The sequence below is a fragment of the Anolis carolinensis genome, chromosome 1 (assembly GCF_035594765.1).
Source record: "Anolis carolinensis isolate JA03-04 chromosome 1, rAnoCar3.1.pri, whole genome shotgun sequence".
Classification (NCBI taxonomy): Eukaryota; Metazoa; Chordata; class Lepidosauria; order Squamata; family Dactyloidae; genus Anolis; species Anolis carolinensis.
The window spans coordinates 21,530,995-21,548,781 of NC_085841.1; the positions used below are offsets into that span (position 1 = coordinate 21,530,995).

Sequence of the window (17,787 nt, forward strand, 5' to 3'; positions counted from 1 at the left end):
TTATTTCTAGCCACAAGTTATAAAGTAGACAGAAGCCTGAGGGACTTTTCCTTAATCCTTAGGGCAGTGTCTGTAATGCAAAAGGCTCTGGAGCAATGTGAGAAGCAAGAACTGTGAGAGCCCTTGGGAGGGGAAGCTGGAAGAAAGATTTGTATCGCAGTATCTGATTTTAGCTCTAAAGCCAAGCAGAAAGTTAGGTATTGGCAGTATGGCGTATTCTCTAAATAGTGCCTCTCCCATTATTTGTACCATGTGTTATTGCATGAAATGATGGTAGAGCTGTTTTGAAATTCATCTCCTACTGTGAGCAGTGTTGTCTCAATGTTTATATTACTGACAGATGATGCAGGCCAAAACTGATTTAAGCTTCACTGGTGTGGAAATGCTCTTATTCCACTTAGTTATGCACTTTTAGTTAAGTATTAAGAGCTAGTCATATTGGCTCCAGGCAAAAGCAATTGCAGTTAGGAAGCAGGGTGCTGTCACAGAAAAACCTGTATTCAGACCATTTAGCTCCATATACTTGTCACTCCTTCATGCATTTGCTGGCAGCAAGTGCTGTCCAGTACAGCTGTGGTAGTAAGGCTTCAGTTTTGTGCTTAGGAGCAAACACGGCTCCTGGTGGGATGCTATGTAGAAGAGAGAATCCACATATTAAATATTTTGTTCTGTCTTGACCTCTTGAGAGGCTTACAGCAGGAGTCCTCAAACCTTTTAAGCGAGGGCCGGTTCACAGTCTCTCAGACTGTTAGGAGCCAGGCTATAATTTGGAAAAAAATATCAACAAATTCCTATGCATACTTTTAACCAACATAAACTTATCAGTATTTCAATGGGAATTGTGGTCTGCTTTTGACTGATGAGATAATCAAGTTTATTAGGATTGTTGTTGTCATGTCGTTTCAGACTTAGGGTGACCCTAAGTTTAACGTTTATAGCGGGGGGTGGGCAAATGACCATGGAGGGCTGCATCTGGCCTGCAGGCCTTAGTTTAGGGATCCCTGGCTTAAAGTGTTTCTGTATCTACAGAGGAAGGAAGACACTCAGGTTGCCTAGTAGTCGTAAGGGTAGAAGAGGCCTCAGCATTCAATGTGTCCTGGTGGATGCAGGAACAGAGGAAGTTTGGAGTAAATCAGAGATTAATGGCTATGCCTTCTTTTATTTTCCCACTAGAGTTGTCATCTATGTCTTTTGAGGAGCTGCTGAAGTTCAGAAACCAGATTGGAACCAAGGCTTATCAGCGAATGACTTCTGGGAAAAGAGTACCAAACACAAAAAAGCCAGAGAAGAGACAGGGTCCAAGCAAAGACAGGTAAAAATGCTTCTCCAGATACTATCTCCAAGAGAAGACCATACAGTCAACCTTCCACATTCTCAGGTTTAACCAAGGATTTTATTATTCATGGCTTTGATTAACATGTTCTCTCTAGGAATCTTTAGGTCCTCCATCATGACTCTGTGGTCTACTTCCCCTAGAAGTTGACCATGCAGTTACACTAGAGAACCTAGAGGTTCCTAGCGAAGTGTTCTCAGATAAAATTTAGGAGTTTTAAATTCACGTTTCTTTCCATTTTCAGTCCTGCAGCCCTAATCCCCACAAAAGTGGAGGGCATACTGTATTTACACTCTGCTGTGTTCCAGTAAAATTTGCATTCTTGTTCTTATCTACTTGAGAATAATTATTACTATTGAACTTGCTAGGCCTTTTTCTAGGAAAACTTGCTTTGGGGTTATATTGGGAGACTCCTTTCTGCTTGGTACAGGAATTAAAGACTTATAATTTTGCTTCTGGGAAATTATGACAGCTAAAGATATCCTGCCTGGAAAAAAGGAACATAATTTAAACCAGAATTTCATTGTTTTTTCTTCTGTCAACAAAGATGGGTTACTCTGCAAGAAGGATGGGCTTTTCTGAAGAGTTGACTTCTGAAGTAGCTCCTTTCTAGCGTGCACCGCTGGGGCAGCATTTTCTAATATGATCTGACTGATTTCTCCCTCTTCTCTTTTTCTTCTGAACCCCTCTGGTATCATTTTATGTGGCTACTCGACCCCTTCTTGCCTTCACAGCTCCTCTCACTTTGGTGTATTCTGTAAATGTCATTGATGTGATACCTAATTTGTACATTAAACCAGACAAGGATACAAGCAGATCACTGTGGTCCGCCCTTGGACGCCTCCCTGCAGCTCGGCACATTTAATGTGTACCATTTGCCTTTGTTCATGGTCTTGAAGCCAGATTTCAGAACACATTAAGTGTCATATTTAAGGTAATACAAGCAGACATCTATTCTTTACTTCATCAGTTCTCCCTCATCTAACTTTTAGCTGGAAACATCTCTTTTCCACTTCATTCTCTGAGTATATTAATATCATGTGTGGCTATTTCACCTCTACCTGAGGCGCTTGCTGGGCAATCCAGACAATGGCATAAGCCTCTGAAAATGTCTCTTCTATTATGGGTTACTCATTTCTATTTTTAACTCCAAATCCTTTGGAGAGATGCTTTTGTGCAACAGTTCCTGTGCAGCTGGAATCATACCAGCTACGTGTGTATATTTTTAAAGAAACCCACTTGACTAGAAAGAAAAGACCCCCAAGTTTTACTCTTTCAGTAATGCATTTGAAATGAAGCTGAAATTGAAGGAGCTCAATGCTGTGTGTGTAGGTTTCCCCCCCCCCCCCCCAAATGAACTGAATGAAATTGTAAAACTGTTCTGCCTGTCCATTGTGTTATAGAGGTGAAAATGAAGCAGTGACCAAAGACTTGGCTGATTTGAAATTATCTATAGTGGATGTGGAATAACAACTCTTGAGCAAGCACCTGAGGTTCATTGTCTGTATTTCTCCAATACCTTGTATAGAAAGCAGCAGCTCATTGTGCCCCAAAACATTGCAGAATGAGAGGGCAGGGAAATGAACTATTCCAACAGTAGCACAGGAGATTTGTTGTTCTAAAACAACATGTTACTGCCTTGGATATGTTAAATCTTATTCTGGACCAGAAGTTCCATATTGTGAGACTCAACATTATTGTCATGACCACAATGAGGGGCTCTGTTTTTTAGATGATTGAGCAAAGGTACTATCTTTATGGGTGATATCCATGCAGGTACTAGTTTGGGGTGGGCACCCTGAAGCCTTGTGACTACATGTAGCCCCAAAGGTTGTTTTAATTGACCCTGAACCCACTCAATTTTGCTAGACTGTTCATTTTTTTTCTGGGCAAAAGGATGCACTGTCTCTCATGTTTTAAATACGATTCAGAGTTCTCCTGTGCTTTTCAGCAGTAGCTGTGTCCACTTTTAAGGCCTTTCCCCATTTTTGACAATCTACGGCTTGTGGAAGAACCCAGGCACAGAAAATTGATCCCATAAACTGACAGTATTTGTTCATCCTTATTTTAGATGAAATCCTCCATTTAGCTCCTCACTGGCTGTTGCTTCCTGTCTCCATACCACTTTGTACAGAGTTCTCCCAGAAAGGCTGGTTTTTAAGAGAGACATCTTTTCCTAGGATTAGCTGTATGCTCTGCTTTTCCCACTGTGTCTGGAGGCAACACTATAAAGCAGTGGCTCACATAAAAGGAGAGTGGGTTTTGTTACTGTCACTGCCAAATGGCAGTGGTGTCATATTTTCAGACTGTTAAAGGATTTATATAGCATTTCTAAAAATGTTAAAAGTTAAATGGTGGTAGTGCTACCAAGAGAATTAAAATGAGTATACTTTAGTAGGCCAACCAATTGGGGGTAAAAAGAAAAAGAAAATCTCCCAAGGGTTCTTCCTGCTCCATCTTTTGGAATAAAGAAGATGATGGTGATGATTCAAGTTTATAGACTGCTCTTCGTAAACATGTCATAGGTGGCTTAAAAATAAGAATAAAACTAGCAAATAAAAGCCACAGAAATTCAGCAAACCCAACCAGATTATAAATACTGTAACCTGTGGCAATATTAAAGGAACCCAAGGCATGGATAAAGAGATGTAACTTAGCTTAACCAAGGAAATGGATCTGTTGAATAATTACTGATACACCTCTAGAGATGGATGATTCTTCAATACAGTGGGGATAATGAGAAGTATTTTAAGTTTTTAAAACAAACTCTAGAACACTGTTTCTCAACTTGGGGATCGTGACCATCAGAAAACACAGGTAGTGTGCCAAATTTGGTGCAGATCTATTGTGGGCTGGATTCAGAGTGTTCTTTGGTTGTAGGTTAACAATAAATACCAGCAACTACAACTCCCAAATGACAAAATTAATCCCCCACCAACCCCACCAGTATTCAAATTTCAACGTATCAGGTTTTTGTGCCAAATTTTGTCCAGATCCATTGTTGTTTGCATTCATAGTGCTCTCCGGATGTAGGTGAACTACATCTCCCCTAATTCATTGTCAATTCCTCCCAAATCCCTCCAGTATTTTCTGTTGGTTACGGGAGTTCTGTGTGGAAAGATTGGCCCAGTGCTATCATTGGTGGGGTTCAGAATGCTCTTTGATTGTAGTTAAACCATAAATCCCAGCAACTACAACTCCCAAATGTGAAGGTCTATTTTCCCCAAACTCCACCAGTGTTCACGTTTGGGCATATTGTGTCAAAGACAGAACGCCACACGTCTGCCAGTAACAGAGCCATGAGGCTCAATCATAACACTTTGTGTATTCGTGCCAAGTTTGGTTGAGTCCACAGTGCTCTCTGGGTGTAGGTGAACTACAACTCCAAAACTCAATGTCAACATCCACCAAACCCTTCCAGTATTTTCTGTTGGTCATGGGAGTTCTGTGTGCCAACACTGGTTCAGTTCCATCGTTGGTGGAGTTCAGAATGTTCTTTGATTGTAGGTTAACTATAAATCCCAGCAATTACAACTCCAAATGACAAAATCAATCCCCTGTCAACTTCACCAGTATTCAGATTTGGGCATATCAGGTATTTGTGTCAAATTTGGTCCAGTGAATGAAGTACATCCTGCATATCAGATACGGTGTTCCCTCACTTATCGCCGGGGTTACGTTCCAGGAGCACCTGCAATAAGTGAAAATCCGTGAAGTAGGGACACTATATTTATTCTGTGTGTGGAGGAGAGCAAACCACAGGCCACTTACTAAAATGCAGTCTGTACTTTATTTTAGCAGTTACAATATACAGTACACCGGCAGAGAAGAAAAATGGAAGCTAAATAACCCTTTTTTATTTCCAACCCTTCTCTACCCTCCCCCCTTTTCCCTTTATTTCTCCCTTTCCCCCCCTTCCGAAACCCTCTGCACACTGCAAAAACCCGTGAAACAGCGAAAATACAGCGATAACTGGTTACATTAATATTTATTGAAAACCCGCGAAACAGCGAGGGAGCGAAAAGTGAACTGCAAAGTAGCGAGGGAACACTGTATTTACATTACGATTCATAACAGTACCAACATTACAGTTATGAAGTAGCAACAAAAATAATGTTATGGTTGGGGGGGGGGTCACTATAACATGAGGAACTGTATTAAGGTTCGCGGCATTAGAAAGGTTGAGAACCACTGTTCTAGAAGTACAAGAACAAGAAGACTCTTGTTCAAGTTATTATTCCCTGTACATATCCATTGAGTCACAAGTAGGAACCTCTCAAAGATTCGAAAAACTAGGCTGGAAAATGATCCAACTGGTGTATCCAAGCACTTAGCTGATATGTTATGGAATAATAATAATTATTATTATATTACACCACTTTTATCTCAAGACCCAAAGTGGCTGACAGCCTTTAAAAACTATTCAATTTTAAAACTTACAAAATATAACTATTAAAATAAAATTAAATGTTACCATTATTAAAACAACTCAGTTTAAACCACACAAAAAGAAATACATATAAACCTGTTAAAGCAGTTCAAGATTTAGAATGAGATGTTCAATATCTGTGTGAAATCAAAGTGCAAGGAATGATTTTGTTGTTTATTTATATAGTGCCATCTGTGTACATGACACCTTACAAATAAAACAACCAAAAACAGTAGGTTCTCCAAAGATGTACCATCTAATATATATCACATACTTATATATACCCATACACACACAGAGGGAAGAAAGACATAAGAAAATGTAAAACATTTTGATAAAATTGTAAAACAAATTATGCAGATGAAATACCAAAAATGCAATTTAATATAAAGTAGGCACATAATCAAAATGTGCAAGATTATAAAACAATATTAAACTAAAATTCCAAAATCTGTGGAAAACAAAATGTTAACTTGACATTTAAAAGTAGCAAGGGGATGAGTAGTTTGCAAATGTTCAGGGATGCAATTCCAAGAGTATAGGGCAACAAGAAGAAAAGGATGGAGCTGAGACAAGAATAAGGGAAGCCTTGGTTGGGTGAGAAGCCTAGAGTTCCTATAATGCAGGTCAGTAAAAAGAAATAGGGGCTGAAACATCAGGTTGTGTAGGTCTTTGAATGTTAAAACATAATTCCTAGAAGGACTGGGGAATCATTGAAGAGATATCAAAAGCAGGATGACATGAGCAAAACAATAAGTAACCTTAGCAGCAGAATTTTGAATGAAACTTAAAAGGATTCAGGTGAGATAATGAAAGCCCAGTCAAAAGAATTGCCATATTTAAGCCAGAAAAGGACCATGGCATGAACTTACATCTTACCAGAGGAAGCAGAAAGAAAAAAAGTCTGACTTTGGCAATATTATAAAGAAAAAATAGGCATGACTTTTCTACAGCCTCAATGTGAGGAACAAAAGACAAGGATGAGTTGAAAAGGCCAGGACTATGTGTTTCCTTCACAGGTAATAAAGTGTTTTCATCACTTTATTAACAGTGATGGAGGATATATTGTAAAGATGGATTGTTAGGAAAAACAAGTAGTTCTGTCTTTACCATTCTGGTATAGGTGACCATGAAGCATTCATACTGAGATACCTGAAAAATATGCTTCAATACAATGTTCAGTGTCAGCAGGGAGTCCTGGAGTGCAGAAATACAGCTGAGCATCATTCGCATAAAGATGATATGGAGAACGACACAAACAGAGAGGATTATCAAAAGATACTGTATATAGAGCAAACAACAAAGGGGCCAGAACAGAACCCTGTGGTACCCCAACAAAAAGGGGAAAATAAAACTGTACATGACCTTCAGCAATCAATAATAAATGATCAACTTCAGTGATAAAACCTGAAACAGCCCTGGACTGAATCCATAAACCCTAAGTCATGAATTGAATCCAATAAAAGAACATGATCAACTGTGTCAAAGGTTGCAGAGAAATCAAGGGGAATAAGGACTGGGTACAGGTAGCCCCCTTTTGTTCCCTCCCTGTAGGAAATCATTTTTGAGAGTTCGAACCTCCTTCATCCACAAACCCCAAGTTTATAATTGCATGGAGATACTCCTTAGATAAGGAAGGCTCTTCCTTTAAAACGTCCTCCCTGTTCAGAAGGCAGTATTGGAAATACATAAATGTAATGTATGCTTCCTTTCTGTTTATTGTATCCAGATCTGTAAGTCCTAAAAATTGTAAATGATGTTTGTTTGTTTATTTATTTATTTATTTTACAGTATTTATATTCCGCCCTTCCCACCCCGATGGGGACTCGGTGGATCACAATGTACACATACAAGGCAAACATTCAATGCCATATGAACATAGAGACAGAGACAGACACAGAGGCAATTTAACCTCTTCCAACTTCTTGAGGGTATGCTCGATTCTGGCCACAGGGGGAGCAGCTGCTTCATCATCCACTGTGATACCAACTTCCTCATTCCAAATGCTGCTGAACGATTTTTATGGTGTCATAAATTAGTTAAATTAGCCTCCCCACATAGTGGTACTGTACCTAAATTTTCTACTTGATAGATGCAACTATCTTTCGGGTTGCCTAGGTCAACCGAGCAGAGTTATTTTTTAATTTAATGGTTGGGTGCTCACTCCACCACTGGCTGGCCTCGAACTCATGACCTCTTGGTCATAGTGATTTATTGCAGCTGGCTACTAACCAGCCTGCACCACAGCCCGGCCATATAGTGCTATATGGTAAGATACCATATTTGGAAAGGCAGCCAATAGTAATACAAAGACTCTCCTTTGCAAAGCAGAAGGCAATCTTTGTCTAAATGTTTGCTTTTCATCAGTTTGCCAAAGTTTAGTAAATTGATTTGCATTTTTTATATCAAGAGTGGTCAAAGTGGAGCCATGGGACTGATTGTGTCCTCTCGTGCCTATATGTTGCGTTTTCCTCTCATCTAGATTCCCAGATCGCTTTCTTTTGATGCCTCCAGGAGTGACAATCCGCATTACTGTCAGCCCTCCACATCTATGGATTAAAATGTTTTTTAAAATCCCAAAAACATTCCTGGGACACCATTTTACTATGTCATTGTATATAATGGAACTTGATTATCCATAGATTTCAGTATTAATAGGAGGTCCTGGAACCATACTCCAGAAAATACCAAGGATCTATTGTATGAACAGATTTCACAACACTCCTGTATTTCACATTGGAAAGGTGTGTGTGTATATATATCGGCGACTGTTCATTCTGTTCCTGGAGGACTGTGGTGCAGAAAATTAACCCTGCTCACTCTTACTTTATTTTCTTCTTTTCTACTAATCTACTAAAGAGAGTTAACCCAATTAGAATTGCACAGATTATTATTTGGAACAAATACTACAAAGGGAGTGTGTTGTCTTGTTTCATTCCCTCTGCCACATTATTTATTTGCCTATCGCTTTCCTTATAAAAGGAAAAGCAGCAGCAATAACTGCAGGGAGCCTACAAACACAATTTTTAAAAACACAAACATTGCCATAGCCCACCTGATTGACATAAAATTGTAGATCAAAATTGGTATCACAGAAAAGAGTTTTCACCTTTTCCTCTATAAATTCAAATCAACCTGAACACTTTGAGCAAAGCCTGAAAAAATTACTTTTCTAGACTGCTGGAATCCTCCTGCAGCAAAATATCTCTAAATACTGGATGTTGAAACCAGATTTGCCTATCTTTAGATCTTAGGAGAAAAAATGACAGCTTATTCTCCAGGAAGCATTCTTATACCTCAGTAACCTTTTGGAGTTCAGAGTAATATATAAAGAAGAAATAACTTCAAAGGAGTGATAAGCTGTTATATTCAAATAAAGATTGGAGACCAACCTTTCAATCAAAAATATTTTCACTGAAATGTAGTTAGAGAAAACTTTTTTGTTTGAAATTTGTGTCCCTTGTCTTTATTGGGAGCATTGTATATAATGAGTAAGCATTCTGTGCCCTCTAATTCTGAGAAAACGAAAGCCCTCTTATAAGGTAATGAACGCTGCTGAAAAGGGGACAGAATGATAAGAACACTTAATTAGATGTACACAGCCTGGAAGGTTTTTAATAGCGTTTTTTCTATTATGCACACTGATTATATAAATTAATTTGCCATAGAGATAACAATCATGGCAGTACAATCAGTCTGTCAGGATCCACATGCACCAATAGAATTAATTTTTTTCTTGAGTTTCCATATTTATTCTCTTGTCATTCCATACATTAATGGAATGGGTATTGAATGTATGGAACCATTGGGAGCTGAAACAAGGGGAAGGTTAGGGACAAGCTTAAAGCAAAAGCAAAGTAGATGCCTTCAAGTTTCTTTTTGACTTATAACAACCCCATACATTTGGACAAAGAATACTCAAAGATGGTTTGCCATTGCCTTCATTTGAATATAGCCTATTGCAGTTGATATTTCGTGATGATCTTCCTCCCTGTCTAGCTTCAAAGATCAATCAGGATCTGGTTTCTTTATGGTTGTTATGCAATGTCAGGGCCATGTAGGAAGGTGAAAAACTTGATGTGTTTGCTTTTCTCACCTACATTATCATCTCAACACTCCATTCATATCAGATTGCAGGAATTTGTTTTTCCTTCCTGCATAGACATACATGTGTAGTTTAATTTTTTTAAAACATTCATTATAAAACATTTTAGTCAATTTGTACTTTAAATTGTTGTGAGCTTGCATCCCATGGCTGGATGAGTTGGGGCATAAATTCAATTAGTCAATCAACCCTTTCTACATATTTTTCTTAACACATGCAATTTTGAAAACATTCTCCCCATTGATCAAATTATGTTTGCACTTATTTATTATCAGTTGTGTGCATTTTAATCTATTTGCATTTTAAAGATGCCTACGTGGTTGAATTTTTTGGGGGGAGGAATTATTTTAGTTCTCTGAAATGCATTACATGGCAGAGAATTTCCAATGTAAAGTAGCAAATACCCTAAAGCAACAGATTCTACCTGATCTTAGAAGTTAGGCAGGCTTAGCTCTGGTTAGCATTTGTATGGGAGAATATTAGGTGTTGTAGGCTATGTTCTAGAGGAAAGAACTGGAAAGCCATCTCTGAGAATTTCTTGTCTAAGAAAACCTTATGAAATTTGTAGGGTCACCATAAGTCAACAGGCAACTTGAAAGCACATACACACATACAAATTTTGAAGAGTGTGAAATAGGAAATTTAGTGAATAATTTCAATTTCACTTATAATTATGTTCCCCCATCCCAGATCTGAGAGGATGTCACTGAAGCTAGAGCTCTCCTTTTCTTGCAGAAAAACAATGTGTCTTGGAGTAATCAGCTCAAATGCCTCTTTTTCCAAAGAGCTGTTGAGATCCCCATGAGCGCATCGGGCAAATGTTGGCAGCAGAAATCTGTACATGGGCGTGAATGTTTGCCAGGCAGCCAAGACATTCATGTGACCAAGTGGCTTCTGCTTTTTCTCCACCAACTATAGATTATTGTGGAGAATGCTGGTTATCTACATTAAATCCTAACTTGATCAAACACTCGTACTAGTCTTGCGAACTTCCAGTCAGAAAAGAAAGTCGTATGTATAACTCTTGCAAATATTACAGGATTCTTACCTAGTTGCAGCAAAGGTTTTAAACAGGTCAGTTCTGAATAGCAGGCTTAGAACAGATGGTATGGCAAATGAGAAACCTGTCTGTCGCTCTACTTTTAAGCTGGGCTTCTGTATAAGCTTGCCACCATGCACATGCATAACTTTAATGACTTCAAAGCTGCATATCCTGCACTTTGATACTCTTCGAAGCCTACTCTTCAGTATTTGGTAGTAATGATAAGAAGTATGTGATATATGACCCCATTCCATATAGGTTATAAATGTATGGAGACTTGATTAATTTGTGAATCCCACAGGTCAGACTAATTCTAGATTTGTTGTACCAGGTGTGGACTGCTGCCCAGTTTCCCTTTCCTCATTACTTTAAATGATGAGGACCATGTATCTTATCTGTTATTCTCTTGGCAGCCAGCCTAGTTGAGCTGTGTTGAGGGAAAGAATTAAACTAATTCCAGTATTTTGTGGAGTCTTGCACCAATGGAATAATACAGGATAATGTCCACAAGAAATCCTACTATCCAAATATTCTCTTGATTGTCCAACCATTATGCCACATATGTCTCATCCAACTCTTAATTAAAACAAAGGCTTTGGGGTTTTTAGGTCTAGCAATAGAGTGAAACAAAGTGTTAACATCTCATCTCATCCAACTGATTTAAAATAAAAAACAAAATGAACATAAGCCATATCTGACTCGTCATAGCACAAAACAATGAAATACAAATGTATTTCTTACACAAACATGCTAAAATTTCTTGACTGTCAACTGCTTCGTTATTTTATAGTCAAAGATGTTAGGAGATGTGCTTTCAGATCTGAAGTATATTTTAAGGAGGTGGGCTTCCAGTGCACATGTTGTTTTATCTTCAGACATCCTTGTAGGTCATCTGCAAATAGCAATCCCGTTCTTCAGGGGCTGTCTTCCAAACTTGTATCCTATATTTCATCTTCAAGGACACACTGACCTCACTATTGTGGGCTCGCATAGCTGCAAAACTCCATAATGGATTCTGTGAACTAAAGTCTTCTTGAACTAGAGTCTTTCTTCACTGCAAATGGTTCATATTTCAGTTTCAGACAGCTCTTCCTTGTTTCTGGCACTCTAGAATATGTAAAGAATACAGTCATCTATGTCATCTAGATAGGCCTTCCACAGGCAATTTATTGAACATAATGCAAAAAGAATACTGGATTAAGAAGCCCTTTAATCTGATTAACCATTGCTTTTCATATGCTCTTATTATTATTGGTTGTTGTGGTGTGTTTTTCATTTCTTCATTTTCATTATTTAAGGCTTGGAGGGGGGGGGGGGGGGTGCTCATAAGACAAGTCTCTCTTCAAGGCTTGTTCTTACCACTACCAGCTACTTTTATCTATGGAATTATCCTGTTTGCATGCATGCTATCTAAATTTTGTTATGGGATTGGTTGCCTCCCTGAAGATGACCCATTAGAATACTTTTCAGCTTGTATCTCCCAGTTCTGAAGATTTCTGTGCAGATGGCTCATAGAGTGTATTATCCTAAGGCAATGCCTTTACAATACAAAAATTATTAGTAACATAACTGATATCTCTCAACAGGAAGAAAGGCAATGGGCAAAAATGACCTTTTTTTTAAATTCTGGAGGCAGGCGAGAAGTCAGTTTTATGGATAAAGAAAACAAACCAGAAAGAAAAAAAAATGCAGATCATCAAGTTGCTCTCCACAAAAATCATAGGAATGAGTGTTTCCTCCAGAAATTTTCTGGCCGGGGAGGAGAAGTGATCACCTGTTTTCTTACTGTTTAATCTGTACACTTACAAATAAGTGCAGTTACTGCAAAATGCCATGAAATCTCCTGTGATCTACCCGTGACTCTTGCATTTTGAGAAATGGCTAAGCCAGCCAGCAGCTGCAAATTCCTATCAATCATTGCTTTCCCAAGAGTATGTATGTTTTTTTCTGTTCCACAGGCCTTTAGAAATTTCAGCCAAGAAACCGGTCTCCTTTCTGCGACAAGTGGTGCCTGTTACAAAGAAGGTGAGTAATCTCGTTTCTGTGAATAGAAATGCATAGGTAGAACCAACAAAGAGAATATTGAACGAATAAGACACTGGAAACCTCTTGTGAAGAATTGTGTGGCATCTGAGAAATATTTTTGCTGAGGTGGGCAAAGTTCCTGGCAGTCTGAATGAAATGGTGTGGATTCAGTAAGTCTTGATTACAAAACACGAGTAACCTAGAAAAAAAGCATTGCTTTCTTGCATTGCTTCAATATTAGTGTTTACTACCTTTTCATCCTCCAGGTACCCCGAGACCCACGTTTTGATGACCTCTCTGGGGAATATAAACCAGAAGTGTTTGAAAAGACCTATTCGTTTTTGAATGACATCAGGAAAAAGGAGAAAGAGGTAATGCTTCTAATAGGCGTTTCAGAGTATCTTTCTGCCTGCTTAAAGTGTATAAGGGATTTTCAAGTTGATACAGAGCAGTTTCAAATATCAAAGGCCATATGAAACAACACTGTTTTAACTGTCAACTAAACGTTCGGAAGAGACGCAGCCAACCTAATTTCCCTTGGTAGGGAGTTCCACCAATGGGATGCTGCTACTGAGAAAATCCCGTTACATGTTCTTATCAGCCTAACTTTATGAAGTGTTTGGATATGGCTTCCTAAAATGGTCCTTACCCCTTGCTCAGATCAATCCTTTCTCTGCCATCACTCTGGTCATTTCCCAAGCTCTTCATTGACCAGAACTTCTCAGAAAACCACTGTGTCAGAGTTGAGAAAGCTGAGCTTGTGCTTTTCTGTATTTTCTCCCTATAGATAGTTCAGAAGCAACTGAAGAAAAGTAAAAACGTGGATCAGAAAACCAAATTGCAGCAGCTCCTTAAACGAATGGTGAGTTGGTGTTGCAGTAGTGATATCAGCTTGTTTCTCCTTCTAAGGTATGGGAGAGAGTTAGCAAAGGTTGGAATAGTCATGGAAGAGAAAACCACAGCAAAGCAAATGAAGATTGGGAGAGGGGAAGTCATGCCGCTGGTTTACCCTGAGATATTTGTCTCTCTCCCACCTTTGCTTTTTAGACACAGCAGGAAGATGCACAGAGGAAACAGCAAAAGGAGAGAGAAAGAGACCTTGCCTTCAAGAAGAAGCAGCGAGAGCTGGCCCAGCAAGGGAAGAAGCCCTTCTATCTAAAGAAATGTACGTTTTGACCATGTACTGCTTGGGCACATTATTCATGCAGTGTTCATTCGTGTAACTGAATAGAGGAACTGTTCCTATTGTCTATAGACTGATTGACAGCAAAGCTTGGAATATTAATCCCCCAGCAGGCAAACATTGCTTGTTATACTCAAATGAGGCTGATGATACTATAAGCCATCATGGTGCTTTATTAACAAACTTTTTCTACTATGAAAATAACGTGATAGACTTAATATAATGACTTAGTGAATTAAGATCACCTCCTTTTGTGTTTTGCAGCTGATAAGCAGAAGTTGGAACTGGCTGAGAAATACAAAGAGCTGAAGAGGAGTGGAAAACTGGAGAATTTCTTGAGCAAGAAGAGGAAAAGGAATGCCACTAAGGACAAAAGGAAACTCCCTTTTAGGAAGACACTCTAATATCTGGCTGCAGGAGAAAACCCTACCTCTGTGCAAGTGATACTGTAATGGGCACAGGTCTCTCAGTCAGCGATGGACTTAATAAGCTCCTAGCAAGACGCCATCCTGTGGTCTAGGTTTCTCTGCCACCAGGCTGAACTGGACTGCTGGCAGTTGTCCTAGAAACTGTGTACAAGGATTCTAATTGTGGAATCTCATTAATTGGCATATTTCCTTTTGAAAGCGCTCCTTGGGTCATTAATTGATAATACGTTTTGTAACATCATTTTGCTAGTGTAAAGCAGTTATTTTTCAGAAAAGCAAATTTCTTCTTTCATCTGTTGATACAAAACAGAAAAGCAAATGAAACCTCATGATTACATTCACAAGACTGCTATTTTAATTAATTCACAGACATTTCCCACTGTTTCCTCACAGTGTTTGTTCCCCTCTGTCTTTCAGCATGGGTTCATTTCTTTAGTTAGTTATTGCCAGCATGGCTTCTGTCCAGATAAGCAGATGACTTTCAGGTACTTATGTTGTGTTCCAAATCTTGTAACCCCTTTGTACTTGATTTTTTCTTCGCCTTGTGATCTAACTCATTATTTAGTGCTGTATATCTTTGCCTAGTGGAAAGATATTGCTTTCTTTCTTTTTTTTTTTTTAATAGATTGGAAAATTTGCTGATGCCAAATTAGGACATAAAGACAAGAGTTCTGGTTTTGGCCTTTTGCATAGATGTCGGCATCTTATAAATTACTACCCACATGAAGCTGCCTTTATAAGAAATCAGACAAATTTATTTTAAATAATTTATTCTATTAGTCTGAGTGTGTGAAAAGTAAGTTATACTGGGCATCAAAATCCTGTCACCTACTGAAATTTAGAGGCACCAAGTTGGAAAAGACTATCCTGAGCTAATATGCTCCTTGGCAACTCCATGTGGGTTACCACAAGCTAAAGCACCACTTATATTTGGCTATAGAGGAAAAAGCACTAAAACAGTATTTTTGGTTTCCCAAGATAGTGGTCTGAACATTACCTAACAAGGAAAGTCGAGGTGCAAAGTTAGTATGTTTCTCTTTCTCTCCACTATAACATTTTCCTCCTGAATATATTTATAGAATTAATGAGAAATTTTACTTAGTGGGCTGAGTGTATTGAAGTATCGTTGGCTGCCTTGGAACGTACTCATGGAAATGAATGACCCAAATACAGAGAAAAAACCTCTTTTCTCAAATTAGTGAAAATCATAAAAGATTAAAACAGCGATTGGGAATCGTAAAAAGCAGTGAGAAGTAACCATCCCTGTGCCTGAGGGTGGAAAGGAGGGTAAGAAGAGATGAATGCGCTGTACAACTACCTTACATGGACAAGGGCAATAATGGGGAATTAAATGCAGGGATTTATGCTTCACTCCATTGTGATCTGACTGTCTTATTTTGTTTTATTTTTGCCCTGCCTGGTTTTTCAAGTTGGCAGTGTCTCTTGAACTGGTGCCAGTTCAATATCTCAGAGCTGATCTCCCAGATTAAATTGGATCTTGGACCACCAGGGAGTCTCCAAGGGGAAGAAAATGAGCCCTTTCCTCCAGTTTCCTGTTAAAGTACTTCTAAAAGCACATCTTTCTGCAAATGGCATTCAGTTCTTCAGCCTTTTCAAGTCATATCTCAACACTTCTAGTTTGTTGCTTCTAGTTCTCCTGCAGCTCTCTAATGATAACTTGAACTTTACTGGAGTTTGAAGAGCTTTACAGGTGGAGCAAGTTTTTTCCTATCATTTTTCCAGTGAGATAAGTCTCCAATTTCTCTCAAAGGTCAATATCACACTCATCATCCCAATCACGGTGTTCATCATTCTCTCCCTTATTCCGATTCATGGGGAAATGAATAGAATAGTGACAAGGGATGGTTCTTGGAAAAATTAACCATTGAGGTGCAGAATCCAGAGCAATACACATGTATTTGCCCGAAGCTGAAGCTATAACCATTAGGTTATATACTAACCAATGTAACTTATATTGATGTTTTCTACCCGTCGCTATATCTGACACTATCTCCTTGTTTCTTGTTTCCATTTTGTCAATGAGACTGTTAGTTAAAAACAAGATAGAGTCATGAATGAATTAAGAGCTGGATTTCATGCTCACGGCAATTCAGGATGAAAATTATTCTTGCCTCTGTTCTAAACATACACAGTAACTATCCTGGCTGCATCCTAACATCAGTTAGTCACAGGTAGACAAATCTGACTATCTGGTGATTCTTTCCTTCCGTCATAATTCAAGATATGTGTTGCTGCTGGCCTACTAAAATTGCCTTAATGGGCATTTTGGATTTTATTGAGGTCATTTCTGACAGAGGAACCTAGTACTGCCTGTCATTCTCCCACTAAGCTAAAAGCAAAGTCTTCAGTTACAGTTCGAAGTTCAGGAGCTCTAGTATTTTTTCATGCATTCATAATGCAAAATTCTTTCTGTAATTGAATGGAAAATCATCAGGATATATCATGGTTGCTATATATTCCTCTTCACAGAACTTTGAAGTGAATGTGGTTATAAAAGTATTTAACTGTGTCTGTAATGGGGCTAAATACACTTAAGGCACTGCTTTCCATCTGATCTTAGAAACATAGCAGGATCTACCCTAGATAGTACTTGGATGGGAGACCAGCAATGACTACCAGGTGCTGTAAGCTATATTTTAAAGGAAGGAACTGGCAAAATCACTTCTGAGTACTCCTTGCTTAAGTTGACAGATGATTTGAAGGTACACAAACATGTATGCATTCAACAAAGGACAACTTAACTTTTCAGTAAACATTACCATGGAATTAAATTCTAATATTGTTCTGATTGCTTTTCCAATATAGCTAGGAAACCTGAATTTTCAAACCCTTCCTTTTTTTTTTTCCTCGTCACTTTCCTAGCTGATGTAGAAAACAGCAGACTGCCCCCACATCCTCATACATCTTCACTCCTTTTCTCTGGACATGTTTCAGTATCTCCAAAGTGCTGATTTCTTCAAAGAAGAAAAGAGCAGTATCAGTTCAGTGTAACAAGCCATGTGGCAGTTCTGCTTTCCTTTTTCCAGTTGTTACATACCATCAACAGTTTTGCTACCCAAGCACAGTGCATTTGCAGAGGCTTATGCAAATGTACTGAATATCAGTATGAGGACTGAAGCATTACAACCAGATCATAGCCATGTTTATTTATAAGTGCTTCTGTGTTTATTGAGATCTCTCTGTACTTCGGACATTTGGTGAAACTTGACCAGAGAGGGAAA

General features: G+C 38.6%; 1 protein-coding gene across 3 annotated transcripts in view; it reads left to right on the forward strand.

Moving 5' to 3' along the window:
* rrp36 (ribosomal RNA processing 36) overlaps positions 1-15,916 on the forward strand; it is a 41,917-nt gene extending 26,001 nt beyond the window's left edge. For all 3 annotated transcript variants that reach the window (XM_008104926.3, XM_062970910.1, XM_062970915.1), the window contains exons 3-8: positions 1,174-1,312; positions 12,868-12,934; positions 13,201-13,305; positions 13,722-13,796; positions 13,982-14,099; positions 14,382-15,916. In XM_008104926.3, the coding sequence (XP_008103133.2) occupies positions 1,174-1,312; positions 12,868-12,934; positions 13,201-13,305; positions 13,722-13,796; positions 13,982-14,099; positions 14,382-14,521 (644 nt within the window). In that variant the 3' untranslated portion in view covers positions 14,522-15,916. The remainder of the gene's footprint in view (positions 1-1,173; positions 1,313-12,867; positions 12,935-13,200; positions 13,306-13,721; positions 13,797-13,981; positions 14,100-14,381) is intronic.
* The last annotated feature ends 1,871 nt before the right edge of the window (positions 15,917-17,787 follow it).